Below are 26402 nucleotides of genomic sequence, written 5' to 3' on the forward strand. Positions count from 1 at the left end.
TTAAGTTACCGTAGTTTAGATGTACAACTCATAGCCTTACGAGGCCTGTATAATGCGAAGCTTTGTGGTCACAGTAATTCAAAGATTATGGAACTTGTTAATGAGCATGCCATAAAATCAACACCACCCATACTTCTGACTCGCCAACCACACTGGGCACTCACCCTCCCCATACCAAGCGACCGCAGCCAAATTCTTCGTCCTATTCCTCGTGATCGTGCCCTCGATCTTGGCCGTGCAATCCAATAACTTCTCGTCTACATTCCATGCCAATATCCGCTCGCAGCCTTGTTCCGCCGCCGCTGTCGCAGCTTCTCGAAGAATTATCTCAAACCGCCACGGTTGGTCCAAAGGGCACCGGATTCTAAGGAAGTGGAGCTCCTTTTTGGCGTAGTCGAAGAACCATACTGCGTATGTGAGAGTCGATCCCCTCGCGATATCGATAGTATGGGCGGGTTCGGAAGGGGCTTCGTCTGGTTCATCGAGGACGGTGCCCCAATATTGAGGTGGAGGACGATCCGATGACAATATCCTCCCGTAGAATTTGGATCTGGCGACCAGCCAGGAAAACTCGTCGCCCGTGGTGAGGACCGCGAACGCGGGCGAGAAGTGATTTGCAACCTCAGATCTAAGAAGATCTGCATCCAGCTGGGCGAGGGAAGCGAAGCTATCTTCACGAATTGGGGAAGGCCTAGGATGCAGTTCACCACTTGGAACGCCGGCAGATTGGGACGATAGTAAATCTGATACCTTCCAGTACGTTTCGCGGGAGGATTGTATGTGCCACCCTGGCGGACCACACCTGGAGTAAAAGGTCCCCACGCCAGAGTACAAAAAAGACAGAATGGCAGGCCCGTGTTTGTCGTGAAGCTCATCGACCAAGGCGGAAAGATGAACATGAAGAAGGGACATCATGGCGGAGGCGTAGCCCCTATGACGAAAATGGGGCGGGGTGAAGACGTGGGTTATCGAGTAGGCGGCTTTATCCCTAGATTGTCCAGACGGAGAGGAACCCACGACAACAGTACGCTTTATAGTAGCTACTGAGGAGAGGAAGCCTATGGTTGTCACATCGTCTTCTGGGACGAGGACCCTACAATACAACAGGACGTCTTTAGCAGCGGCTCACTCAATACTAGTAGACTACACTGCTCACCAATAACACTGTCTCCCATCTCGAGCATATGGCTCATTACCTAGAACGGTGGCCCGATAGATGTGTTGCTCCGAAGTTAGTGGCCCAGACGGGTCATATCGCTGAACAAGAGCCAATTGTCTGTAAACCCCATTAGTGTCTTCACCATTCGTTCACTGGATCCAGAGCCTACGTTTGTTCAGCTGTGGCGCGAACTACAACCAAGCCCGATGTTCTGTCTGCAGGCGAGACCATTGTTTACCAAGTGGAAGTGGCGTCGATTGGAATCTGTTCAACGTATATATAATCGATGAGGGCTTGAGCTCTTATGTGGATCAGCTTGCTCGACGGAAGTTGGAGCGAAGTAGACGACGTGGGAAAATATATGGAAGCGATGGCTGATCGGAAGCGACCTCCTGTGTTCAAGCACATCGACGCCACCGTTCCACTGCTTCATGATTTTCAGTAACTTGGCCCCACATGTACACTCATGTATGGGTATGAACTATTGAGATGTCAACGCTCTTCACGGGGAACGACCTTAGTGAGGTCTCCAAAGTACCTGAGGATCTTCCTTGGCGGCCTCTCCTGGACGCCCGAAGACCTCCGCCTGTTACTATCACTTTCCGAGTGTTCGACACCCTAGACTGACATTGTTGCAGAGCCATGCGAGGAAATTGTATCTGCATATTTCAATGAAAGATAGAGTGTGGCGCTGGCGGTATTCATCTGACTAAGAGCTTTCGCCGAGCAAATACAAGGAATACAAGAACAATTGAAGGTGGATGGGTGCTGTGTAGTAGAATGCACAGCCAGTCTACGGATGACTGGTGAGGAAAGTGGGTATGTAGAAGAGTCACGATGACTGCTACCGACCTCAGTATTATGACAGTCTCCGACGCGATTGTCACGACGAATAGGGTACCTAGGAATACACTTCGTGGGCGATCGTCTTCGATAAACATCATTGTTCTTTGGGCTTGGGCTTCGGTTTGGGTTTACTTGGGCCACCGACGTGTGGACGAGATGGACGACCGAAATTCGCCATGGGCACGTCACCACTGCGCAAAAGTTGGATCAGACAAGACACAGACGTAAGGATGTTTATTGCTTGACTTACACTCCATTCTCGCTGGACTCGGATGGCCTGGATGGAGAAGAGGCGAGTTGGGGAGCTCTCTCCCACGAATAGAGAGAGTATGGTGCGCACTTTGATGATAGATCATGATCTTCTTGAGTACTTTCAGGTTCCTCAGAATAACCGATGGTAGGACCCAAATCATGGTGATTTATGCTAAAGAATGTGTGAGCCCATTGATGTGTTACTTGCCATTGTGAGTTATGATGAACATACTTCATTGAGTCTGCTGCACGATTCTGTCCATCTGCATTTCCTTCCACGAGTGTTTCTGTGTTAGGCGTATTCGTGAGGGGGGACATGGGGGTAAGGTGTCAAGGTCGATGCGGAGCGGCCTCAAGTTGACACCGTGACCACAGCTTCCAAGTACGGACGGGCGGCTTATACCGTGCCGCGGTATGCCGCGGAAGCAAAAACCAAGGTACTAAAAGCTCCGTATGTTTTCGCTGTTCACCGTCCTGCTATGACCTGTACCACGCGTCGTCTCGCTGTCATTCTGGTTAGGTATGGAATATTCGACTTGTTGTATTTCGACGTCCCACCATATACTTAACGACTTCACGATGACTATGACACTCATAGATCTCATTATGGAATATCCGTGCCACCATCCGCCTCTGGCGCTAGTCTTTTTTTCAATGGCTTCTGTTGACCCGCTTCACCATAATGATGCAGATCCACAATTTGAAGGATGATGTGGCTGCAGCTTCTCACTCGCAACTCTGTCTTCGCCATGTCCAAGCTTCTCTGGTGGATCTTGGCTTTCTTCAGAAAAACTGGAAGCAAAGTCTGGCATGATATACTCCGACGCTTACCATGTTTGCTCAGACGTGCGATTCAGGCAATCACAGCCTCGTTGGAGCGCTGGAGAGCAGCTGCCACGACTCCTGCCAGTTTACCCAACAACGACAAGCCAAGGACCAGCTCTGCTCTCGAATATGTCGCCGGAAGCCTAGTCCCACCAAGTGCTTCCAGTGTTGTCCCGAATACCCACATTTCTACTGTGTCTTCAGCCGTACTCTCGCCGTTGGCTCAGAATCCAACAACTCAGATCCCACGACGCTTGTTACCAGGCAAAAATACGACTTTGACGACCGCCGCCACGTACCCCACTATTCCTATTGGAAAGGAGGTGAAGCCATTCCACCCTGGCGAAACTGGAAGATACGAGAGGAAATATTTCGTGTTCGTCTCACAGAGTTGTTTCATCTGGCTTTCTCATAATATTCTCAATATTATGTTTTTGGTAGCTCGACTGATCCTGAAGACGTTGCCATACCACCACTGGCTACGAAATGGCCCCAGCACGTATCTCTCACCTGAGTTTGACTTTCTACTTAAATAACGATTATACTCTCGCTAGATCGAATAGTGGCAGTCCTTTGAACTGGGTGGATGGCTCAGCTGGAAAGTGGGAGCCATGTCGTCAGCCTGAAGGCGCTCTCTACTTCCATCATTCAGATAGAGTCTCTCTTGTTACCTCATTATCCCTAAATCCAACTGACACCAGGCCTGCACTACAGCATATCTATACGGACGTCTACATGTACGACGACACCCTTCGCAAGGAAGTAGAAACATTCGCGAACTATCTGGACCAACTTCTCCTATCTTCCCAAATGACCCTACCCTCGAACCAATGCGAGCTTGTCTTAGAACTTAGGCCCGCAGATAATGGCAAGACCGAGTGGTTCGTTCTTACTTTCGACGCTTGGGAGGATATAGGACCTCATATTCCTCTCTTCTTGTAAAGGCTTTACTACTATGTGGATCACCAAACGAAATGCCTTTTCTGGCTGAATACCTACTGGGACCCCCCATTTTTAGATGAGACAAAAGGTGTCAAGACACCTTCACATATAAGTGAGCATGACTGTCTGCTGTTCAACTATACGCGAACATTGATACTAACCTCGCTCCTTAGAACAGGCTATTGAATGGCAATACTGGTACAAAGTTTTGCATAATGCCTAGTTCAGAGTGAATGCCCATTGAAATCGCTCTTCTCAGGAATCACTGGGCATTATTCCCAAACGCCCCTTGGCACTGGTTCCCATCTGTGTTTGACGATCTTCAAGGGATTCTGTTCATGTATTCCATCGGTGAGCCAGATGTTGTCGAAAGCATTGGCTCAACACAGTACCGACGGACCATACTACCTTGTTAGACCAGATGACATCGGAAACCTCCTGCACGCCGTATAACTCAAGGGAGCTAGCCAGTTTTGTCGAGCTGACGGCCAAAATAAGAGGTGAGTAACCAGTGCTGCTCATAATTGAGCCTTCGCTGAACTATCTATCACCACACAGCTTGCGACCCTGATCTTAAAAACGAATATATGAGGTGGTGTGTCGGTAAATCTTCACGTTCGTCCATTCCGTTGATTGCTTGTGGGCTAATCGTTTCTCGCAGCACGGTTGATGTCTATGATGTGTACGTTGTCTCCCTCCAATTTCGATGTGCTAGACCTTACCTTCTTCAAGCGTGGTGGAAATTCGTCAATTTTCACGGCGAGCGCGGTACGTTTTGCATTGGCGCACGCTCCTCTTCGAAGTCGTCTTGCACTAACGCTTTATTCCGGGTCTAGGTGCTAGACTCAATGGTGACGAATCAGTAAGTTCGGCCCTATTGTTCTTCTTCTTCGTTCACTTGAACTTCGACTAGTGGGAGTAGCCTTGACAGTTGTTTCTACAAGCAGTACTATTAACCTTCCCCAACTTTCCTTTCACGCGCAGATATTCTCCAGCGATCCTCGCCCTCGCTCCTACGCCATCTATATACTCTCTCCGATATGTTTCTTTGCCATGGACGTTTATCTAGAGGAACTGGAGAAATTTTGGATGGACGACATCCCAAATAACGTTGCATGGGGCCCATTTTCGAACAGATTGATCTCCGAATGGGGTGATTTCGTTATTGCAGTCAGCCACACATGGCATCTTCTTACCTGAAGCCTCGCTGATGTTCCCTTACCCCATTGCCAGAGCACCGTCATCCTGAACGCGAATGTCGCCTTTTTGGCCATCCCTTACGTCGGATTAACTGCACAAGCCGAGTTTCCCCAGATCTTGAGCTACATCTCAACGATCGCTTCAGTCGGTTCCATCACCATTGGCCTATTCCTGGTCCGCCAGCTCCGTAAATCATCGGCACGCTCTAAAATTCCTACCGACTTCGTAAGTTGATGTTCAGATGTACCATTCATTCTGTCTTGTTCATTCACGAGCAAATACAAAGAGCACGTACGTGTCTAGGACGAACAGAAAGTATACACCGTACGGGATGGAGCTGTTCGCTCTTCTTTACAGTATGCCTTATACTCTCTTAATGTGGTCGTAAGTTCTCTTTGCCTGCGTACGATCACCCCTGGGAATGCCCTGACATTGTTGATTCAGTATGGCAGCATTCGCAGCCGCTTTTCTGAGCCTCTGCTTCAAAGACAGCAACATCGGAACTCGCATCACCGTCGGCGTGGCTCTCTTCGGTATCATGGTCCTCGTCCTTTGGACGATCGGGATATCGATTCACTTGAGTATCACAAAGATGACGGAGAAGTTGGTCGACTTCGGCAGCAGGGTAAAGAAGAAGTTACACCACATTCTGATATTGGTGATTCGCGGTGTGGCAGGTCTGAATGGTGTCTTCATGCCGGACCAAGCCGCAGTGCATAGCTCATAAAGTTTAATGATATATCTCGGTCGTCATTTGCGAGTCCCTAACAGCAGAATACGAATCTGGAGGCAGTCTACTAAGCCTAGTAAAACTCGTCAGCGCGCCCTACAATGAGCAGCGACGCTACTTTCTCACATTCAAATGTACTTCCCTGTCCTTCAACCGACACTCGGGACAGGCACCTCCTCGCTCTCTAAACCGCCTACATCCAACGCCATAACCACCCTCGTCACCATATTATAGCCCGCAATCGTAGTTGTCACCTCAACCACCTTCCTCTCCACAATCTTATCTGCCTCACCAGCTTCTCCGGTCTGGCTTGGATCGGTCGTACTTACGGAAGTTATGGCATTTTTGACCCTTGCGAACACCGCGGACGGTACTTTGACCGCCTTCGTCATATGATCCACATAATCGAGCAAGGCCGCGTGAACTTCAGGGAAGTCGTACGTGGTGGTGGTGGAGGCAGCAGCTGGAGCGGCGGTGGAGGAAAAGGAGAAGGCTGGGGCTGTTCGGAGGATATGGAGAGTGGCCTGAGGAATCCCTGCTTGAAGAGCAATGGGAGAATGTTCGCGCCTTTCAGAGGTGAAGGAACGTCGTCAACGTGTGGGGTCTGGTAGGACTGAACACTGCCAGGACGAGAGTGTGAAGAATGCGAACTGACCAGACGAAAGCGGCCCCATTCAGAACAGCGACTCTGCATATCTGTTCGAACACCTTGTGGGCGAACGTTCGATATGACGCTGAAGAGAGATAGACGAACCAGCAGCTCGACAAGGTCAAGGGACAATGTGCTCTTCGACCTGATAGCCGCTCCGAAAGCGTTCCAGCTTTGGGCTATAGGCGGAGAATGGAGCCTTCGAGCATGAAATGACAGTGAGCCAAGACGCGTCCAGGTGAATGTTTGAGTGAGGATATGCAACGTATGCTGGTTCAACAGAACGAGGATGGAGTGCTCACAAGATTCCGTCCAGATCAAGTAGCTCCTTTCCGCCTCTCCTTGCGCGAATTTGGTCCGCAAGCTTCAGAAGTAGTCAGTTACGTCCGTCAACCCATATAGACAACGATCAACCGGAACTGGCGTACCTCATTCGTCCCAGTTTCCGGGAAGATATAGGAAACTCGTGCTGGAGCACCACTGCCTTCAGACATCGTCGAGCGTTAAAGACGAGAATGAATGGCCAAGCACAATTGTTGTGAAGAGTAATAAGACGATAGCCTTCAAGGACCTGGTTTGGGATTGGCAAGGATAAGACTCGATAGCGTTCGATAGCGTTTTAAATTCGGTACCGCCGGGAATCTATAGAGAATCGTAAGCTCTCGTAGGCTCGTTGAGAAATAAGGGGTGTGGGGATCAAGTCTATGTGCGGGATGTCATATATGATACTCACTAGTGGGCGGTAGAAAACAATAGTAAACCTCGAGGCCGACGGTGCAGTTCAACATGTCGCTACATCTGCCCGCCGGAAAGTATAGGGGAAGTGGCGGAGCATATCATTGGTCGCCACACAGAAAATACTCGCTCATCGACGAAACAGGCGGTCCTTCCTCGATTATATACTGTCTCGCTCGCACCAATTCGGTCGCTGATATTTTTCTAATGACACTTCCCACAGGTCAAATACGGTGATGAACCACTAAGGTCACCACCCATGTACCCTAACTATCTGAGACGAGGCAGAGAAATGTCAGTACGAGGTAACTTAAGAAAGTCCACCTAAACACATCGAGACACATTTGGTGATGCCACTGCACAAAGACCATCCCGCTCCGAACACTTCCTTCTCTCCCAAGTTCCTAGTGACGCTCATAGCAAACGCATCCGACTTCCTTATACCACTCTGCCCTCTTCCGGGCCCTCGCTGTCATCGGCCCCTCCATCCCCTCTATCTCCACCAGCATAGAGTCTGACATCTTCCGCTTCGCCTGCGGCATCGTCACAGAATACTTTCCCGAAAGACTTCCTGTTCTCGTCGGTGTACCGTATGGACCGTAGGGTGCCTTCAGCTTAGGCGGATTCAAAACTTTCGGTAAGCGCGGTAGGATTCGAGGGTCGGGAGGGAGGGTCATTGGATCTTCGGCATAGCGGAATATACGCCTGCGCTGGGAGGGTGAGAGGGTTGGTCCGGCATGGAGAGTGAGGATATCAAGGATCAGTTCGATTGGGAGAGACGGTGTTCGGGTGTGGGTGGGCGATGTCGTCGAAGTGCTCGCTACTGGTGAAGGCGAAGGCGGAGCTGAGGTGGCGAGTGGTGAAGGTGCGGAGGACGCAGATGATGGAGATCCGCGAAGTAACACCGGTCTCGACGCTCTCAATAGTCTCAACGACTCCTCGTGCACGCGCGTCGCCAGTAGTGAATTTCTGGTCAAGGCCGTCTTCAATTCGGTCATGCATTCCTGCCATTTACTCGTAGTCGTCCTCTCGTCATCCGGATCTTCTTCCTCGGTTTCTTCCTCATCGGTGGTATCTTCTGGCGCGGTTTCGAAACTGTTAGAATGAACAGTGTCGGGCGGCATCAATGTGGTACCAGAGGATGTTGATGCTTGAGAGGGTACAGGTGTATCGGGCGCTGGTGGAACTACAGGAGTAGGGGTAGCCAAAGCCGGAGGTTGATTTGGGAGCATTGCCACCCAAGCCCAAATTTGGGATATCAATGGCTCATCGACATCCACAAAACAGTTCGAATACAGCTCCAGATTCGAGACCGTGAAGTTTTCCCTCACGATGGTCCGCACGATCTTCTTTATCGCTTTGAAGCCGAGATAATTTGCGTTCAGCGACAGGTATTGAAGAACCGGGCAGGCCCGCCCTGTCGGCTTGCTGTCTAGGCCATCACCCGAATTATCGTATGAAGAGGAAGAGCATGAGGTAAGAAATGAGACGATAGTGTCGCATGAGAGAGATGTGAGACCGATGGCGGAGAGTTGAAGGGTTTGAAGAGTGGCTGAATGGAGGTTTGGAAGGAATTCGGAGAGGAAGGGGTCCGAGAGGGTATTGTTGGTTGTAATGTTCAGTGTTGTAACGTGGGATTTGTTCAGGGCGGAGACGAACGTGGAAACTGTCTCAGGGTCAGAGGTGAATGAATTCTGAAAGATTTAAGGCATTTCGTGCATTAGCTGGGCATAGGGCTGTACGATAAAAAAAAGTATTACTCACCCCTTGCAAGAATAGCTCTCTGACAGCACATCCTCCTGTGTTGTCATCCGCCAGGTATCGTGCTATGGCCCTCAATCCTATATCCCCAATCTTGTTAACATTCAAAGAAATGTCGGCAATCTCAAACCGTTGGCCATCTGGAGACGAGAGGAAATCAAAGAGATGCTCGGTTCCTTTATCGCCTAGCAGGTTCTGGCCCAGGAGAAGACGGGTGACGGTTTTCCGGGACTTGAGCTCCTCGATGACGATCTCTGCGCCTAGTCGAGACAAAGTACGGGTGATGCACGACAGGCAGTCAGCCAATGTTGTGAAGAGCAATAAGGTGACGAACAAGCGTGCACGAGTTGTCTGTGGATCTAGAAGATGGTCGGATTTGTACTAACCTTTGAGACCGACCAGCCTGCGTTCCGACATATCGACATGCGAAGCGGAGAAACGGATGTTCCTCAAAGCCTGAGTACTACCTAGCATGGCTAGATAAGTAATCGTAGGTCTGCTAGTAGAAAATGTCCGACAAGCGTCTATCGTCGTTGTTTGTGATGACCGTTGGTGGCAGAGACGCTGAGTGGCGTTCGCCAGTGTGGCACCGCTTGTAAGAAGTCTGCAGTGACGTCACTGCACCGTACCGAAACTCTTATATACCGTCAAGCCTTTAGGCTAAGATCAATCCTCTCTCCTTCCCTGCAACTCTGGTAACAGTATTTTCTCAATATCACACGAGTCGATCAGTCAAAACATCTCAGCCAACGTCGCAACGATTCAAGTAAACCATGAGCCACAGTCCACACAGCCGTCGCCTGGTGCGTCAAGTTCCCCACAAATTCCATCTGGTATTACCCCACACTGACTATCCGCTATTTGTCCTCCAGGCCCTCGCCATGGGTGCAAGCATCACGCTTTCCATTGGCGCACTGTATTATGCGGGGCTACGGTCGAAGGCAGAGGACCAAGACAAGTCTATTGGCGGTACGTCCCTTCACCATTGTTTCCAAGAAACCGAGTTGACTGGGTGAACATATGTGCGATTCATGTAGGAGGGCGTGATGTGAGAGTGAACGACAACCAAGCGATGAACTCTTCCGACGTGAGGGAAGCGATGCACAAGACGCGCGGAACGTAGCAATATCGAAATGGCTTGGAGATGCTAAAGATTAAAATTTTGTATCATATGGACTGTACTTTACCTGTAACATACGCCTCATCGACGCGCTCCTAATGCCCGTGATATGATTGATATAAGTATTCCGCTCTTATTGCGCTGCGCCACATACCGAGGTTGTTTGTTCATGTTAGAATCAGAAGCCAATGCACAACAAAGCACAACAACGCGCTCCGCTCGCGTGGCCCCTGTTGCCGCTTCGTTCATCTCGGGATACATCAGGATACATCCTGATACATTCTCAATTATTTCCGTCTTCATATACTGAGCTTTTGAATATGTCGCACGAATACTCTCGCTCATCTTACATTACGGCTCTTGCTCTTCAAGAGCAGGCTCGCCATGAACAGTCTCATCCGTCCTCTTCACATCACCGTCACGGCTCATCTTCACGCCACACCTCACCCATGGCCTTGCCCATCCCAGATCTGCGGTTTGAATATACTTACCTGAAGCGTGTTAGACCGTATGTTCACGTACAGAGAAAGACAGAGGATAAGAACACGGACAAGGAAGGAGAGGAGGTAGCTGAGGATACAGAGGGAGAGGAGGTTGTGACGGTGGAATGGGGCAAAGTCATCTGGATTACGACCAGGGATCAGGTCATTTCACCGCTGCTCCAAGGTGCTTTATGGTACGTCCTGTTTGTAGAATTATTCCACATCTATTCATTTCCCTGTTCTCCTCTCCTTCGTCCTCTTCGTTGTTCAACTCCTTCATCTGCACTCTCCATGTCCTTCGCCTCTCATATAATGTACTGTCCTGCATCCGTCAGGGGAACAGCCTCCATCTTTCTTCAGCCAATGGCCGGCGCCCTCGGCTCTCAGCTACGCCAGTGGTGGCCCTTCGAATCACCCAAGTCAAGAGGGAAGGAAGGGCGAGGCATAGGGTATTTGAGGACATTGTTTGGTGGAATTGGGAGCAATGTACCGGGTATCGCCAAGTAAATGTAGGTGCGTACTTAATATTGACGCGCGCACTGGATATTGTCCGTGAACGTGATATGGCAGTGATACTAAATGGCCTGCTCAACTTCCAGGATACGTCTCTTATGTCTGGCAATATGATCATGCGTACCTTGTTCCGAATTCTGCTTGCTCCGCCATGAATCCTTCGTTGACATAGTGTGTGGCGTCACATTGTCACTGCCCTATGTGGCGTCCTGAGAAGCCTCGACCGAGGACTCCCTGAAACAGATCGGCAAGAGCACACAATCTCTACTGCAGAGCATTCTCGCATCACTCATTGCCTAATTTTACACCCGTCTGACAATTCTTCACGGTTCACAGGATCTCGTCACCCAGCCTCGCTGACCTCTTCTCAATGCCTCGGCGGATTTTCTTTATGCCTTCCTGGCTTTTTTCAGTTGTGGGAGTCCCGTTATGAGCGAGCACGACCCACAGAACGTCCGGCTGATTGAAGCAAGCGCTTGCGCCGTCCAAAGTGGATGTCAATGATGTCACTTGTTCTCACTGGACGCCTTGAAACGATAATCCAACCTCTGTCCGCCTGCCACGACACTCGACCCTCTAGCAGGGTCTACAAGCAATAGCTCTCAACCTCAAAACTACATTATATTGCCATCATGGCTGACGCTGTTCTCGACCGTCTCTCAGCATGTAACATCTTCGACCTCAGCGGTGTTGTTGCAGTCGTCACCGGTGGTGGTACCGTATGGTTCTTTATCCCCTCCTATTCCTCTGGATCCTTAGCTGACGGGATTCTACGAATAGGGCATTGGACTGATGATAACCACGACCTTGGTCGCTAACGGTGCGCGCGTGTACATTGTAGGGCCGCAGAACACTCATGATAACCTGCAGCAGTGAGTCCCTTACCTTGTTGATATCATGCCACATCAGCATCAGACACTGATGAATATCTTGCTGATGCAGAATTGCGAAGACATACAACGATGCTTCGGAGAAGTCAGGGAGGAAAGGCGAGATTGTTCCATTGGTGGGAGACGTTAGAGAGAAGGTAGGTATCCAATCATGGCTCCGTACTATGCAAATCCGTCATGGAGATTGACTTGACGGCCGACGACCTAGGACGTCGCCACACGTCTTGCCACGGCGATCTCCCAGCGAGAACCGAATGGGATCACAGTCCTCTTTAACAACGCAGGTGCTTCACTGGTCGTCATCTCTCTTATTTTCATTCATTCTCCTACTTACTCACACTTCTTTCCTGCAAAACTTTTCAGGAGTCGGTAGAGGCACTTTCAAACCAATCGTCAACAAGACTGCCACCGACGCCGCAGAATTTGTGAAAACCTACTTCGATCCCATCACCCAAGAAGACTTCACCGACTCCTTGAGCGTCAACGCGGTAGGGCCCTACTGGTTTACTTTTGCTTTCTTGCCCTTGTTGGAGAAGTGGAAGAATAGCGAGGGAGGGAAGAAGTTCGTGCCGCAGGTGATCATGACGAGCAGCATGAACGGTTGGACGAAGGTGCGTTTTCTTGACATTGATAGAATTACATTGAGATAGATTTTGACATTGCTATACGATTGACGCGTAGGATCCGGCAACATCTGGAAATTCGTTCCCATACATGTACTCCAAGTCTGCCATAGCGCATGCGACGTCGACGCTGGCGCATGAACTTCTCCCGCTGGGTATTCGAGTGAATGGAATCGCGCCGGTGGGTGCTTCGTGATACCTCCCGGAATTGATGTATGTCGATGCTTAATGGATGTGGAATATGTATCATAGGGATGGTTTATTACTGAGGTTAGTCCACTTCGTTTCCATCCACCAAGATGCTTCACTCATACTTCATGTTGCTCTCCCCATAGATGACCGCCCCAGGCACGAAGAACGACCTCGGTCAATCTTCAACCGACAGAGAGCCAGGCTTCCAGATCCCGACGATGGGACAGGCGGGAGGCTCCAACAAGGATATGGGATGTCTAGCGCTCATGCTGGTGGCCAACTGGTTCATCAATGGTAAGTCTTGTTTATCTCTTTGCTGTAAGAGTGATTATTGACATGGTCGCGCCGGTGCAGGCGAGACGGTGTTGATTGACGGAGGGGTGAGTTGCCTTTCTTTTACCCGAGACTCAAATATTGTGCTGACTAATGTGTGTGCGAGTAGACTTTGCTCAAACACCCTTCGTCATACTGATAGAAAGACTTTCGAATTGAGTACGCGAATGAAGAAATCTTGCGGACAGTCGCACTTTCCATGTAGTATGCGGCGCATGTACGATAATGACACGCTTGCAATGTCATTCGGACCATATTCAGGAAACTATCATACGAGCCCATGTCCGGCTGCACCTGCCGCAGCCTACTCGGGACACGCATACTAATCCAACTCTGGGACCGGCACCTCTACCTCACCCAATCCCGCTACGTTCAAAGCTCTCAACACCCTCGTCGAGAAATTATACCCAGCCACCGTCGTCGTCACTTCCACTATTTTCCTATTGTCGTTCCCTAACAGCTCCTTCAACCTTGAGAAAGTAGGTTCGGGGACAAGGACATTGCGTGTCATCTGATCCGCGTAGTCCAATAATGCGACATAAATGGGAGAGAGGGCGGTGCTTGTACTCAATGCTGAGAAAGGGGGCGCCGTGCGAATGGCGTGCAGGTCGGAGGAAGTCAAACCAGCAGCGAGACCTAGCGGAGCATGGGCTCGCCTGTCAATGTGGCGATAAAATGCGGATCAGCGTTGCCATTCCATCTTCTGACATCTGTCAACGGAGATGAAGTGATAGTTGAGAGGCATACCAAACATAAGTCGAACCGTTGAGCATGGCTACGCGGAGGATCTACTGAGGGCATACTTGGTCAGTGAGAAAGAAACTCCGGGTTCTGTAAGTGAGAAATCACGACTTGCCAATAGTTCCATTTGGTCGGCGGGAAGGGTAGTCTTTGTCCTTATAGCTCCTGCAAGCTCGTTCCAACCGAGTGCAATAGGCTCCGCATTCATCCTTTCACAAAGATGGAGACCATTTTGAGCGCCACTCTAGTCGTCCTCCCAAATTGTTCACCAGGAAGAACCTCGCCACTTACAATACACCGTCCAGATCTATCAGACCTCGCGCTCCTCTGCGTTCTCTGATGACATCCGCGGCCTATGGAGGGTTCAATGATGAGCAAGAAGACCCTGAGAAGTCGCATGTAAGACGGGAGTTGCGAACCTCGTTTGTTCCTTCTGCAGGAAAGATGTACGGAACGCGAGCGGGTGGTGAAGGGTCTCCGTGCTCAGGCATAGTAAAACCAGAGCTGTATCTGTCGACTGATGTTGACCAACAGCAGAAGGAATGCACCGTGCGGAAGAATCCTGATATCGATGACCACCACATTGTCAGGTGAGCAAGGGAACGGCGAGCCGCCTTCAATGCTATCCCATAGAAAAGAGCGGGAAAGGACGCCATAGCAGTCAAATATTACGTCAGAGCTCCCAAGATCTACGAAAATTCAAACTAGAAAGCATTGCTCAAAGTCCATGACTAGCACAGAGACAACAATGGTCACAGACGTTCTTGGAGGGATGAGTTCAACAAAGAGCCACACAAATTGTGTGGCGCAAGCTCCGGCATCCTCCGGCGCGAATTTCGAGTCGGAACTGTTCTTGCTTTTTTGCCCTTACATCAGGTCCACTGGTAGTCTCGTGTCCAGACGATAAAGAGTCGATGATGGTACTTTTCCAGCTCGCAGTGTGCACGCCCCTCAAACACGACAACATGCAGTAAGCTTCTTGTTGACGATTCCCTGGAATTTAGTAAATAGATACACCACGGACTCCCCCGCCTGTTCGTAATACCAGTTTCAAATGTCAATTTATCTGCGACCTGCTCCCGCCGGCGGGCATCATCCATCATAAGTGGTGTCCTCTCGATCTTTTGTTGAATAGGTACGTTCTATTGCGAGACTCCTTGATGTTTGCGAGGGTCATTCACTGTCATTTCGTGCAGCATGTTTACACGCTGTCATTCTATCACTGTTTTATACCGTTTTGTTTTCTCGTGATTTCTACTGCTCTGTTCACGATCAAGGCATACAATCACCGAGTGCTCTATCTGTGACATGCACTGGTCTGCACCAGCACCGCTTGTTTAGGGCCGTTGATCTAACGATATCTCCATCACATCTCAACATCTGTGCCTGTGCATGTATTGGCAAAACGTACAGCGTTCACAAATCTCAATCTCTACCATGCTTTCGCCCAGTCCTCCATTCTGTCCCTATCATGAAACGCAGTGGTGACGTTCTCTGTACATAGGCTGCTTATACTACAGCGGCGTGGCGCCAACAATGAGATGGTTTAATCGATATGCAGTTCATCAGAACCATCCTTCAGCCACCATCAAATGATCTATTGTCGCTGGACGGGTCGAGACGGAATTATACATATTGGTTCCGTCGTCCAAGATCGTAAGTGCGATTTGAGCTAAAGTGTTTGAGCCCTTCTAGCTGAAGTGTGCCCGTGAAGGATACTATCGTCCAACCTTTCAGTATATGTTCTGGCCTGTGACCGCAGAGGTGCCCACAGCTGCCTATCTAACGAATGTTTTGGCTGAAATACGGTGTGCGGTAACTTCTGGCTGCACAAGTTCGGTATGGGCGCCCTCTGACCCTACTACCAGTGTTCCGGGTCTCCGTGAGCTTGATTGGTCCTTAGACGTTTCAGACGATATGAATAGCGAAGTCAGGGGGATGCGCATTCGATCTTTATATATACCAGCATCCAATTTTGACGAAGAGGTATTGACGCTACCTCTTTTCCCTTTCCTCTGGTTCTTCTGTTTCCTTTGGGTTGTCGTTGTTACATACCCATTTTCCAACCACCGTGCCTTTGACTTTCCCGACCCTGCTTCAGCTTGAACTCGCTATGTCTATGAAGACGATTGTCTTCCTTTGTCTTGGTGTTACTCTTGCGGCTTCACCAGCACTGGCTGCATGTGCCGTCCCGGCATCCTCACTCAAGATTCCGTCCAATCAGACAGCCCTCGTCGCTCCCACCTTTCCCCCCTCTTTCGTGGCTCTGGGCGTCGGTGTTCAAAACTACACCTGCTCTAACACGTCCACTTACACGTACGTCCACCCGAGAATCAAACCGTGTCCTTCCATCCTTACTTTTGCTTACCCGATATATGCATCACTCTAGTAATGTCGGTGCTGTTGCAGAACTCTTCGACATCTCTTGTGTCGTTGATTCCGCCCTCTCCCCCTACCTTACCTCCGCCGTTGAAGCGCTATGGTCCGCCATTCCATCTGACACATTCAACACAACGGAGCTCATCAGCACACTCGGATTCCTCGGTAATCCTGACGTCATCGGGCAGCACTACTTCGTACCCAATCCTGCCACCGGTTCTGGTAGCTCCCCAAAATTCGATTTTACGAGTGCGAGGTTCAACGGCGTAGCGGAGGCATTTGTGGTGTTGGCGAAGACGGGAGATGTTGTCTCGCCTGATGACAAGAGTGTGGATGTGGATTGGTTATATCTGACCGCATTATCGTATGGGGGTCAAGGAGACTTGGCGGGATCAGCATTCAGGGTTGAAACGGCGGGAGGACAGCCGCCTGCTTCGGTCAGTCCACCTAATAAATTATGTCAAGAATAAAGCTGATAAGATTTGCGTTCATAGTGCAATGGCGCTGACAGCATTTCGGTCAAATATGCTGCGAAGTACTGTAAGTGTCCAAGTGCCTGCTCTTGCTTCGCGGCTTGGTCGACCCTGATTTTCGTGTTTCCCCAGACCTCTACAACACAACGCTTCCTGCCAGCGTTCTCGACAGCTGAACGGACTTTCTACTTGGATATTATTGGGTGAATCCATGCATTGGGACTTGCTCCTCATGCTCCCTTTAAACTCTGTCGTTTTTTGGTGCGAATATTTATTCTGAATGCCTACCGCTGTCCGATATCATTCTATGTCTCTTCTTCGAGTTGTCTTTGGTTCAACTTGATCGCCCACAGATACGGGCGCTTCGAGACTCGCACGCAGCAACATTTAGTATACATGTGCAACCAGAAGGTCTCAGAAACATTGGCTGCGGATGATCTTAGAACGCAGTCATGACACATTGCTCTGCGGGGAGACCCACGACCGTATTGAGTTGACCGTCTGGGGGCCACTCCCGTGGTATACTGTGGCGCTAGCCTCCGGCATCCTCCGGTACCTGTTCAAACCAGATCCTCGTGGCCCGGGAGTTCTTACTTTTCAACTGACCGTTCTAGTACTAGTACCTACCACGTAAGTCCACTTGTCGTATTTTGCGGGATGTACTCACCATGTAAACGACCCGAGATCCGGTATATATTCTGGGAATAGGACTGAAATGCTGCTGGCGGTGAGTCACCACCTGTCTCATGCTCGTCATGGCTGCATGGCATCATTCCAACATTGTTCGCAATACTTGTTCAAGATTTCGTCTGATAGGTACATTCTATGCTCGATCACACAATACCAGTGGCATAGATCCTGTGAGATATTGCCAATGACTGGATTTTCTCTGCCGATACAAACCTCGGTTGTTGCGAGGTTTCTGTCTCATGCGCTTTGTGCACGGCGGTGAGCTTTTCTGACGGGAATTGAAGGAGTCGTATAATTTCCTCTGCATTGCCCTGGAATAACCTCCATTTACTATCGGGGCATGCAACCGCCGACTGCTTATATGTGACCCGCATTAGCATAGGGATTACCTAGGACGGTTGACTGAACGGCGTTTCAGCATGAATGCTGTTTCGACAGGGTTTGTGCCTGCATTTGGCCAAAAATATGATTGCTCTCATTCCGAGTGCTTTCCGAATGCCCTGTCAAAACAACCAGCTTACGCTGTGAAAACGGTGATTTTCCTAGACCGAATGGTCCTTGCTTGCCAATCGGACCGCGGGCTGCTCTACTCTTGGCAAACTTTCTTTCGCCTCAGTCCTCCGACCCTATCACGCAACGCTGTGGGCGCGTTCTCGCTAGGCACGTTATACTGCTCGATCGTCGTAATGGAGAATAGCGACAACAAAGAGTTAGCTTCATCCACTGTGCGGTTCATCAGAACCTCCTTCAGCCACCATCGGGCCGACCTCTAGTCGCTAGACGACATAGATAGGGTCGAGACACGTTCATTTAAAAATTGCAAACACCGTTATATCTTGTTTTCAAGGATATCATGTTGATATTTCCGTATGTGTTATATCCTGTGACAGTACGCTTTCCCATTACAGCTAGCTCTCGACCGCTTTGGCGGAAATATACGGCGACCGCTCTTTGTACAAATTCGCCATGAGCGCTTTCCAACCAATTCTGTGGGTCTCCGCGGGCTGTCTGAGGGGTTCCCCGCTCTTTCGGACTGAGTTGTATAGCAAAGTTCGGTGGGGTGCATGCTCGATCTTTGTATAAAGCCACATCTCAACCCGACAAGGTTGCATTATCCTGACCTCTTCCCTCTTCCCTCCTCTCCCTGGGTGGTCGTGCGCACAAAACCATTCTCCACCACCGTTCCTTCTTTAAACCGAGCTCACCATGTTCACGAAGACCGTTGCATTCCTATGCCTTGGTGTTGCTCTCGCGGCTTCACCGACCCTGGCATCCTGCCCCGTCCCGGCGTCCGCTCTCAAGGTCCCGTCCAATCAGACGGCCCTCGTCGCTCCCACCTTTCCCCCGTCTTTCGTGGCTCTGGGCGTCGGTGTTCAGAACTACACCTGCTCTAACACATCCACTTACACGTACGTCCACCCGGATTGTATCGTGTTTTTTTCCCTTACTTTTGCTTACTCGCATCACTCTAGCAATGTCGGTGCCGTCGCAGAACTCTTCGACATCTCTTGTGTCGTTGATACCGCCATCTCTCCATACCTGACCTCTGCCATTGAAGCGCTGTGGTCTGCTATTCCATCCAACATCCTGAACACAACGGAACTCATTAGCAAACTTGGATTTCTCGGCAATCCTGACGTCCTCGGGCAGCACTACTTCGTACCCAATCCTGCCACCGGCTCTGGTACCTCACCGAAATTCGATTTCACGAGCGCGAGATTCAACGGTGTAGCGGATGCATTTGTAGTGTTAGCCAGGACTGGAGATATACCTTCACCGGATGACAAGAGTGTGGATATAGATTGGTTGTACTTGACCGCATTGTCGTATGCGGGTCAGGGAAAATTGGCGAAATCGGTATTTAGGGTTGAAACGGCGGGAGGACAGCCGCCTGCCTCGGTCAGTCCGCCTGATAAATTGTTCACCTGATGTGACTGACAAGTTCCTTCACCTGTAGTGCAACGGCACTGACAGCATCTCGGTCAAATATGTTGCGGAGTACTGTGAGTCTCTACTGACTCTTGCCCATGGTTCACTTGACTCTAAATTGTCTCGCCTTTCGGTCCCAGGGTTCTACAACACAACGCTCCCCGCCAGCGTTCTCGACAACTGAAAGGACCTCATATTTAGGCATGAGAGCGGCAAACCATTCAGGGGCTTACTTCTCATGCTTTCTATTCGATTTCACTTTCATTGAAATCTATCGGTTTTCACTTCTATGATTTATCTATTCCTCACCTACCGCCGTTCTCTCGTCCACCTTCGTCCACTCACCATGCTTTTCATTCTCACGCTCCCTCAAGGTTTCTTTATATTTTTGTACTCCCAAGGCTTGACTAATCCCCATCTTCCTAACCGACAACAAACTTGATCGTTCACAGATTTATCGCAGACAGGAACAATTTGAGACTTGACATATGCAAGGACATGTGGCGCTAACAAAAATGTTCACCTCAGATGGCATGCTGGAGTGTACTCTCGGTCCATGAACTGGGACAAACCTTCTCTATGACGGGACGCCCAAAACTAGACGCTCTAGAATGTCACCATTTTCAGGCAGTGTCACGGTCAGCAGAGATTCGCGACCTCGGCCCTCAGGCCTCAGTCCTCAGACTGCAGTGGGCCATGAAGTGGGAGCGTTACAGTGCTATCGATCTGCTCAGTGCTTATTTTTACCTTGAAGGGATGCGCACGACTTCACCGTCTGTTTACCTGAGCGCATGGTGTGGACGATATATGGCTCTGTGTTTTCCAATGTTGTCGGCGGTAGCATGTCCTGTGGCAGACATTCCTGAACGGTATGTTACATGTAATCTAGGTTACGCATCTATTATAACTATGGAGTTGCGTGTTTCTCGAGGCTGTTGAAAGCCACAAGCCAAAGCGCCCAAGCGAGATTGTACAAAAATAAAACGACCCGACGAGAAGGAACAGGATCTAGGGCCCAAATGGTAATATCGTGTATGCGCATACTGACCTTCTCTCACCAGGTGTAAGGAGCAAATTTTCGAACGCATCGAGGAGTCATGTCGTGTGGATCGTCATGGAATGGACTGAACATCCAGGTTGGGATATGGCATATTTCCTGCACGGTTAATTCGGATCAGTGTGCATCGTCCCAATAATAGACGTAAAAAAACTATACCTCTGGACCACACCCTGGCTTACACTTCACCCACATCGGCCAACCCAGCCACTTCATCAATCGAGCGATTTCTGCCCTCGAATCCTGCAGGACTTTTTCTTGCCTCGCCAGCTCCGCTGCCTCAATATCGAAGGCAGCCACCCACAAGCCCCCTAACGTCCCGCAAATCTCGGCGAGAACATCCTCGACTGAGCTCTTGATCCGCCTCTCCTGTCTCGTCAGGGAGCTAGTATCGATGCGCGAAGTATATGTTATCGAGCAATGGCGAATAATCGGTGTAATCCATGAGGGGTCCGAAGTAGGATCGACCTCGGGTGGCGGTAGTGCAGAGATGAGCATGTAGGGACTGAGCATGACGAGCAATTGCGCTCTGAAGAGCGAGACTTGTCGTGTAACGTTCTGGAACCTTCCCTCTTCCAAGATATACTCCAACGACTCCAACCTTTCACCATACCTCTCCGTCACAATTGTCGTTATGCTCCCCCAATCCACACGGCTACCAGAACTCTTCCTTTGCCCCTGGACCCCGTTCCACCCTCTCGATAAAACCTCGTCCAGTTCGTCCATCACTTTATCAGTATCCTCACGAGTGATGTTTTGCAATCGGTGGTGAAATCTGTCTTGACCAGTGCGTAGCTCAACAAGACTCGTGAGGGAGGCATCGTAGAATGACACGAATCCGGTGTAGTCAACATGGACGCGGGTTTCTCCAGGGGCACGGTCGTGCCATGAGCCGGTGTGTATAAGCTCGAACAGTGCTTCCTCTAGCGTTACTTGTGACCCTCGCCATCCGACTGGTGGGTCTGGTATTTTGGGCCATGGCGGCCTGACGACACCATCCGAGAAAAGATCGGATTGACTGCCGTAGTGGTGGTGCATATCGACACCTTCACGGTCATCGGCGCGTTTCTGAAGCTCCTGCAATCCAGGAGGACGCCATACGGCTGGGAATCGTGTGGGTACCAATTCGAGGATGGAGACTGGTTCAAGGCCGGAGGAGAAGTTGCAGAACATGATTTCGCTGCCACAACACAAACGCAAACACAAGGTCAAAGAATAAACGATGGGCTCGTCCATTGGATAAAGTAGCCACGATATCACTCACAAATGCATCTCCATCCTCACGAACCCGTCCAATCCATACTTCTTCCCCCATTCACACAACGTATCGATCCTCTCTCTTTCCTTGTATGACCTGTACTCGTCAATATTTCCCCAAATAACAAGGTCCTGCGAGTCCATCGTCCCGTTCGGCATCTTCGCGGCACTAGAACCATCGAAGTATAGCAGTCGGAGGTCTCGAGTGGCGACCATGGTGTGCACCCAACACTTCGCCACGCAGAAGATGAAGGAGTGGTCGAAGTCGAAAGCAAGCCACTCAGGGACAGTCGGGGTACTGTTAGTCGCGCGACCGTGATATAATATTGTTGCCACAGGGATGGAAACAGGGACGATGGAGTGACCTGGTAACGATTCGGGCGTAGGAAACCATGATGGTGCTTTGTCAGTCAGACATGGAGTACGAGAAAAAGACTGAGTGATGCGCACCATTTCTCCAGTATGTGTTTGGCCATCGCTGCATCAGCGACGAGACGGTGTTAAAGATGAAGTTTCCAGTCGAGTTGGTTGGTTCAGTTGAAAAAGGCTCGGGAACTGTAACACTTTGTGCATCATTTTGAAGCACTACTTGATGCAAGCTTGCATCGAAATCGCCTGGTAAGAGGTTCGCTCTGACGAGAGGATAGGTTGTGGCAAGAAAGCCGGATATGCAAGATAAGAGCTTCATGCGCGACAGGTGCCCGACTACGACCTGGATGCGTCGTAGGTGGAGGTGAGCAGCAAAGCCTGGTCAACCAGAAGAGCGCATATCGGGAGTCAATCTAGCGATACCGTGTATTCCCAAGCACCGCCCTGAACTCATAACGAAAAGTTCCGATATCGAATGCCGGCGGAAGGACTGCGCCAATTAGGCGCCCACCATTCGGAAAGTCACACCAGCTGACAAGTTTTCCACATCGCGAGTCGCGCACGCATCAGCGGCAGTGGGATGATAGGACGCAGAAACATAGATTACAGTCGGGATAACATGAAGGAAAGGCGACGGAACAAAATACAGAAGATATAGCCGCACCGATATCATCCACCCCCAACTACGCCGCACCACCAGCATTCGCTACTCCTGCTCCTCATCCTGCGCTACATATCAGAACATCCTTCCTTTGAACCGTTTGTCATGCGTCAGCTCGATGACATCGTTGGCGAGCTTCAAGTCTTCCCATGCACAGATAAGCAAACGTCGTATATCAAAGGGGAAGAAGACGCACTCAGATGATCCCCTAAGTTACAGCAATTCACCATCTTGATCGTACTCCCGTCAACGGGTGTGCCGATGACCTCGAAATACGTATCGTTCATAGCATCCATATCAACCTGCATACGTGATCACGGCGCAACACACGCGACGACGGACATTCCAGGCACGAAGTTATCATGAGACTGATGCATACCAAGTATACAAACTAGAGGAACGAAACGCACTTTCGCCAGTTGGACTGTGACCTGCCCTCCGTCACTCGTTTCCATGATTGCGAACTCCCCATTCTCCGCCCACTAAGCCACCCCAATTCCAGAACAACACCAGGAAAATATACGGGTGGGACAACCATAGACACGCGAGTTAGATACGCCACAATAGACTCATTAGTTATTGGTGCACACGTACCTCGACCATCTTGCCCACTATTCTCACCGTCTTTCCGACATACTCTGGCATACGGGCGGAGTTAACACGGGGGGACGACATGATGATTGCAGCAAAGGTGGAAGGTAGGCTTTGATATGATAGACTCCGAAAGTGAGGCTGGATATACGGCCAGAGCGACTTAATACGGCACGGACAAAGAGATGGAGAAAAAGGACGCGACGGTAACTTGAGACGCGTCAGACTCCTTGTCGCGCTTGTGGCTGACTCGCTAAATCCTCCCACGATCATGTGTCCCTTCAATCAGCGGCATCCGAAAAGCCTAGATATCCCTGATTCCCTGCAAGTGGATATGCATCGCCTGCAGGGTGCACGTACTGCTCACGGGAGTTTTGATTGCATGAAGAATTACGATAAACATTCGCCCATAACGCGAAGCAAAAAGCAACACGTGAATATTATTGAAATATACTCAACACATCCCCAGATCACCAGCGTGGTGGAGGCTACATTCATTCATGCTACAGCAACGAGTAGTAACAACAACAGAGAACAGACACAAAAAGTAGGAAAGCGTCATCGTCCAATCTATCATATCACGGCATTAGACGGACTCCCAGCACCCTGTAAAGTGCCGTCCCCGTCTCAGCTCCCCTGCATGGCGCTACAATCGCCGGGATTCGATATCCCGTATTCCTGGCATAAATAGACAGCCGCGAGCGCTACTCGTGGCACAACAGCACAGATGGCCCCTTAATCCTCGAGGAAGAAGTAGTTGCCCGAAGCTAGCGACAAGTAACCCATATATCAGCTACTACGGAATGACGGTGAAGGAAGTAAAACCATAACGTACCCTTCTGCTCTTTATCCTTCACTGAGTTCATCTTGTTCACTCGTGGCCGGAAGTTGGTCGGGTCGCGACGGAACGTGATCTCGAGAGAGGCCAAGAACCTGTTCATACCCGTCAACAGCGATTGTGGCCTAAACATGCAGAAAGAAAGAGAGCCATCAAGTATCAGCCATTTGTGGTGGAACGAGAATATAAGTGTAGCACAAGAGCCTCGGTAGATGGATGAGAAGAGAGAGGAAGTACTTACGGTGTGGCGGTGGCGGATATAGCGGGTTCACCCTGAAAGACAATGACACGGTCGGCAAGGTAAGTGGCCATGATGAAATCGTGCTCGATGATGAATGCCGTCTTCTTCGCATGTAGGATGAACCGCTTGATGACCTTCGACGCAATGATACGTTGCTCGGAGTCCAAGAATCTACCCACGCAGAAGACTTTAGTGAACACACACCAGACTAGTGAGCGGGAGAAAAGACACGCACGAAGACGGCTCATCGATTAGGTAAACCGCTACATTTGGCTTTCCCAACGCCAAGCAGATCGCCACTCTTTGCAGCTCACCACCCGACAACGTCTTCACCTCCTGGTCCATGATAGGCTCCAAGTTCATCGGCTTGAGCACATCCGTGTTGAACTGCGGATGCATGAATGCCGCCTTAATCTGCTTCAACAGCAACATCCTGACCGTGCTTGCGAACTTCGGACTGATAGTTTGCGGCTTCAAACTGACCGCAAGACTCTGTTTGGCTTCCTCACCGGCGTCGGGCACATCACCAGCGAGGAGACGGACGAAGGTGGTCTTGCCTGTCCCGTTCTCACCCAACATGACGATGATTTCGGAATCGGTGAAGGAGCCGGCTTCGACGGTGAGTTTGAAGCCGCCCAGGGTTTTAGTCATGGCGGGGTACGAGTAGTGGCGTGTCTTGTCGATGAGAATTTCTTCGGCAGTTTCGACCATCTTGAAAGAGAGGGATTCCTCACGGAAACGAAGATTCTCCGTGGGAATGAATCCGTCCAGGAAGATGTTGATACCTGATACACCGTTATTTGATCAGAGATACGGGAGTGCTCAGAGCAGATTGAGTGCACAAACCTTCACGGACGGAATAGGGCATGGTGACGACACCGTACATTGAGGGCTTTCCGTATAAACAACAGATGAAGTCGGAGAGGTAATCCAAGACGGACAAATCGTGCTCGACGGCAACAACGTAGTTATCGGGTTTGAGCAACTTCCGGATGACCTGAGCGGCGACCAACCGCTGCTTAACATCCAAATAACTTGACGGCTCGTCGAACATGTACCTGGAAAAGCGAGTCATGAGCAAATTTCACGGGCAAAAGGATAGCACCGGAAAACCACATACACATCCGCTCGTTGGATACATGACATCGCGATAGCGAACCGCTGCAGCTCTCCGCCAGACAATTGATTGACCTCGCGAGTCAGCACGTTATTCAACTCCAGATCATCGCAAAGTTGCTGCTTGTTCCCGAGCTCATCTTTCGAATTGAGCATCTGCTCGACGGTCATCACGCCCTTGATGGCGCGCGGTATATGGTCGACATACTGAGGTTTGATGAGGGCTTTCAGATTATCCTCGAGCACCTTCGTAAAGTAATTTTGCAGCTCCGAACCGCGGAAATACCTAAGGATTTCTTGCCAGTCGGGCGGTTCCTTTATTGTGCAGCCAAAATGTGAGCATTCGATCCTCACATAGACGTATCAACCTCGAGGAGAATGATCCGATAAAAAGTGTGATGCGGGATGGGAGCAGTGGAATTTAGACGCACATCGTACCGCCCAAGGTTTGGTTTGATCTTTCCGGCAAGAATTTTGAGAGCTGTCGATTTTCCGATACCGTTGGTACCGACGAGACCGAGAACCTGTCCTGGCCGTGGTGTTGGTAGCCGATGAAGTTTGAAGGAGTTGGCAGTGTATCGATGTGTGACTTCGGAGTCGAGATTTGTTGGAAGATTGATGATGGAAATGGCTTCGAACGGGCATCTGAGGGGGAAATGTGGGGATTAAAGCTCGTTCGATGATTTCGGGCACTAGGAAAAAAAAAACATTGGTAGACGCATAATTGATGGTGTAAGTATCCGTGCACCCAACACAGGGTGAAGATGAGAGCCGTCGGGCATTACTGCGCCTGAGAGTCACAAATTCA

At 50.1% G+C, this 26402-nt stretch overlaps 14 protein-coding genes across 14 annotated transcripts; 7 read left to right on the forward strand and 7 right to left on the reverse strand.

Moving 5' to 3' along the window:
- Window positions 1-117: 117 nt before the first annotated feature.
- Window positions 118-1390, reverse strand: STEHIDRAFT_154811 (uncharacterized protein; the record flags this gene model as incomplete). Its single annotated transcript, XM_007301961.1, has 3 exons — window positions 118-1093; window positions 1157-1276; window positions 1329-1390. 3 exons carry the CDS (start codon window positions 1388-1390, stop codon window positions 118-120), a joined length of 1158 nt encoding a protein of 385 aa, XP_007302023.1.
- A 418-nt stretch (window positions 1391-1808) lies between these two features.
- On the reverse strand, window positions 1809-2574 carry STEHIDRAFT_119873 (uncharacterized protein). Its single transcript, XM_007301962.1, has 3 exons — window positions 2490-2574; window positions 2256-2429; window positions 1809-2196 (listed from the first exon to the last, which is right to left on the reverse strand). Exons 1-3 carry the CDS (start codon window positions 2492-2494, stop codon window positions 2100-2102), a joined length of 276 nt encoding a protein of 91 aa, XP_007302024.1. The 5' UTR covers window positions 2495-2574; the 3' UTR covers window positions 1809-2099.
- A 432-nt stretch (window positions 2575-3006) lies between these two features.
- Window positions 3007-5907, forward strand: STEHIDRAFT_109391 (uncharacterized protein; the record flags this gene model as incomplete). The annotated part of the gene is made up of 15 exons (XM_007301963.1): window positions 3007-3581; window positions 3637-3963; window positions 4027-4136; window positions 4198-4222; window positions 4284-4375; window positions 4414-4524; window positions 4583-4619; window positions 4686-4706; window positions 4740-4792; window positions 4861-4886; window positions 5009-5194; window positions 5258-5449; window positions 5511-5608; window positions 5669-5849; window positions 5902-5907. The coding sequence occupies 15 exons, from the start codon at window positions 3007-3009 to the stop codon at window positions 5905-5907; spliced, it is 2040 nt and encodes a 679-aa protein (XP_007302025.1).
- Window positions 5908-6103: 196 nt separating this feature from the next.
- Window positions 6104-7097, reverse strand: STEHIDRAFT_154814 (uncharacterized protein; the record flags this gene model as incomplete). Its single annotated transcript, XM_007301964.1, has 5 exons — window positions 6104-6521; window positions 6610-6650; window positions 6709-6802; window positions 6906-6967; window positions 7032-7097. 5 exons carry the CDS (start codon window positions 7095-7097, stop codon window positions 6104-6106), a joined length of 681 nt encoding a protein of 226 aa, XP_007302026.1.
- A 461-nt stretch (window positions 7098-7558) lies between these two features.
- On the reverse strand, window positions 7559-9646 carry STEHIDRAFT_167025 (uncharacterized protein). Its single transcript, XM_007301965.1, has 3 exons — window positions 9486-9646; window positions 9103-9359; window positions 7559-9032 (listed from the first exon to the last, which is right to left on the reverse strand). Exons 1-3 carry the CDS (start codon window positions 9571-9573, stop codon window positions 7743-7745), a joined length of 1635 nt encoding a protein of 544 aa, XP_007302027.1. The 5' UTR covers window positions 9574-9646; the 3' UTR covers window positions 7559-7742.
- A 140-nt stretch (window positions 9647-9786) lies between these two features.
- On the forward strand, window positions 9787-10350 carry STEHIDRAFT_119876 (uncharacterized protein). The gene is made up of 3 exons (XM_007301966.1): window positions 9787-9902; window positions 9972-10068; window positions 10137-10350. The coding sequence occupies exons 1-3, from the start codon at window positions 9873-9875 to the stop codon at window positions 10220-10222; spliced, it is 213 nt and encodes a 70-aa protein (XP_007302028.1). The 5' UTR covers window positions 9787-9872; the 3' UTR covers window positions 10223-10350.
- Window positions 10351-10668: 318 nt separating this feature from the next.
- On the forward strand, window positions 10669-11208 carry STEHIDRAFT_129661 (uncharacterized protein; the record flags this gene model as incomplete). Its single annotated transcript, XM_007301967.1, has 2 exons — window positions 10669-10895; window positions 11037-11208. 2 exons carry the CDS (start codon window positions 10669-10671, stop codon window positions 11206-11208), a joined length of 399 nt encoding a protein of 132 aa, XP_007302029.1.
- A 509-nt stretch (window positions 11209-11717) lies between these two features.
- STEHIDRAFT_94231 (NAD-P-binding protein) lies at window positions 11718-13421 on the forward strand. The gene is made up of 10 exons (XM_007301968.1): window positions 11718-11933; window positions 11995-12086; window positions 12157-12241; window positions 12313-12388; window positions 12468-12715; window positions 12786-12908; window positions 12980-12997; window positions 13063-13213; window positions 13274-13299; window positions 13362-13421. Exons 1-10 carry the CDS (start codon window positions 11847-11849, stop codon window positions 13389-13391), a joined length of 936 nt encoding a protein of 311 aa, XP_007302030.1. The 5' UTR covers window positions 11718-11846; the 3' UTR covers window positions 13392-13421.
- Window positions 13422-13442: 21 nt separating this feature from the next.
- On the reverse strand, window positions 13443-14607 carry STEHIDRAFT_119879 (uncharacterized protein). The gene is made up of 5 exons (XM_007301969.1): window positions 14413-14607; window positions 14285-14346; window positions 14109-14202; window positions 14000-14040; window positions 13443-13908 (listed from the first exon to the last, which is right to left on the reverse strand). The coding sequence occupies exons 1-5, from the start codon at window positions 14482-14484 to the stop codon at window positions 13575-13577; spliced, it is 603 nt and encodes a 200-aa protein (XP_007302031.1). The 5' UTR covers window positions 14485-14607; the 3' UTR covers window positions 13443-13574.
- Window positions 14608-16082: 1475 nt separating this feature from the next.
- STEHIDRAFT_119880 (uncharacterized protein) lies at window positions 16083-17146 on the forward strand. The gene is made up of 4 exons (XM_007301970.1): window positions 16083-16309; window positions 16383-16809; window positions 16867-16912; window positions 16978-17146. Exons 1-4 carry the CDS (start codon window positions 16107-16109, stop codon window positions 17019-17021), a joined length of 720 nt encoding a protein of 239 aa, XP_007302032.1. The 5' UTR covers window positions 16083-16106; the 3' UTR covers window positions 17022-17146.
- A 1595-nt stretch (window positions 17147-18741) lies between these two features.
- On the forward strand, window positions 18742-19798 carry STEHIDRAFT_167031 (uncharacterized protein; the record flags this gene model as incomplete). Its single annotated transcript, XM_007301971.1, has 4 exons — window positions 18742-18944; window positions 19008-19434; window positions 19493-19538; window positions 19605-19798. The coding sequence occupies 4 exons, from the start codon at window positions 18742-18744 to the stop codon at window positions 19646-19648; spliced, it is 720 nt and encodes a 239-aa protein (XP_007302033.1). The 3' UTR covers window positions 19649-19798.
- A 485-nt stretch (window positions 19799-20283) lies between these two features.
- Window positions 20284-22507, reverse strand: STEHIDRAFT_94237 (uncharacterized protein). Its single transcript, XM_007301972.1, has 4 exons — window positions 22229-22507; window positions 21786-22143; window positions 20681-21701; window positions 20284-20620 (listed from the first exon to the last, which is right to left on the reverse strand). The coding sequence occupies exons 1-4, from the start codon at window positions 22464-22466 to the stop codon at window positions 20519-20521; spliced, it is 1719 nt and encodes a 572-aa protein (XP_007302034.1). The 5' UTR covers window positions 22467-22507; the 3' UTR covers window positions 20284-20518.
- A 376-nt stretch (window positions 22508-22883) lies between these two features.
- STEHIDRAFT_154823 (replication factor A protein 3) lies at window positions 22884-23483 on the reverse strand (the record flags this gene model as incomplete). The annotated part of the gene is made up of 4 exons (XM_007301973.1): window positions 22884-22951; window positions 23005-23110; window positions 23219-23290; window positions 23403-23483. 4 exons carry the CDS (start codon window positions 23481-23483, stop codon window positions 22884-22886), a joined length of 327 nt encoding a protein of 108 aa, XP_007302035.1.
- A 970-nt stretch (window positions 23484-24453) lies between these two features.
- STEHIDRAFT_129667 (uncharacterized protein) lies at window positions 24454-26263 on the forward strand (the record flags this gene model as incomplete). The annotated part of the gene is made up of 4 exons (XM_007301974.1): window positions 24454-24537; window positions 24771-25124; window positions 25146-25273; window positions 26245-26263. The coding sequence occupies 4 exons, from the start codon at window positions 24454-24456 to the stop codon at window positions 26261-26263; spliced, it is 585 nt and encodes a 194-aa protein (XP_007302036.1).
- Between the last annotated feature and the right edge of the window lie 139 nt (window positions 26264-26402).

This window comes from Stereum hirsutum (genome assembly GCF_000264905.1).
Source record: "Stereum hirsutum FP-91666 SS1 unplaced genomic scaffold STEHIscaffold_4, whole genome shotgun sequence".
Lineage (NCBI taxonomy): Eukaryota > Fungi > Basidiomycota > Agaricomycetes > Russulales > Stereaceae > Stereum > Stereum hirsutum.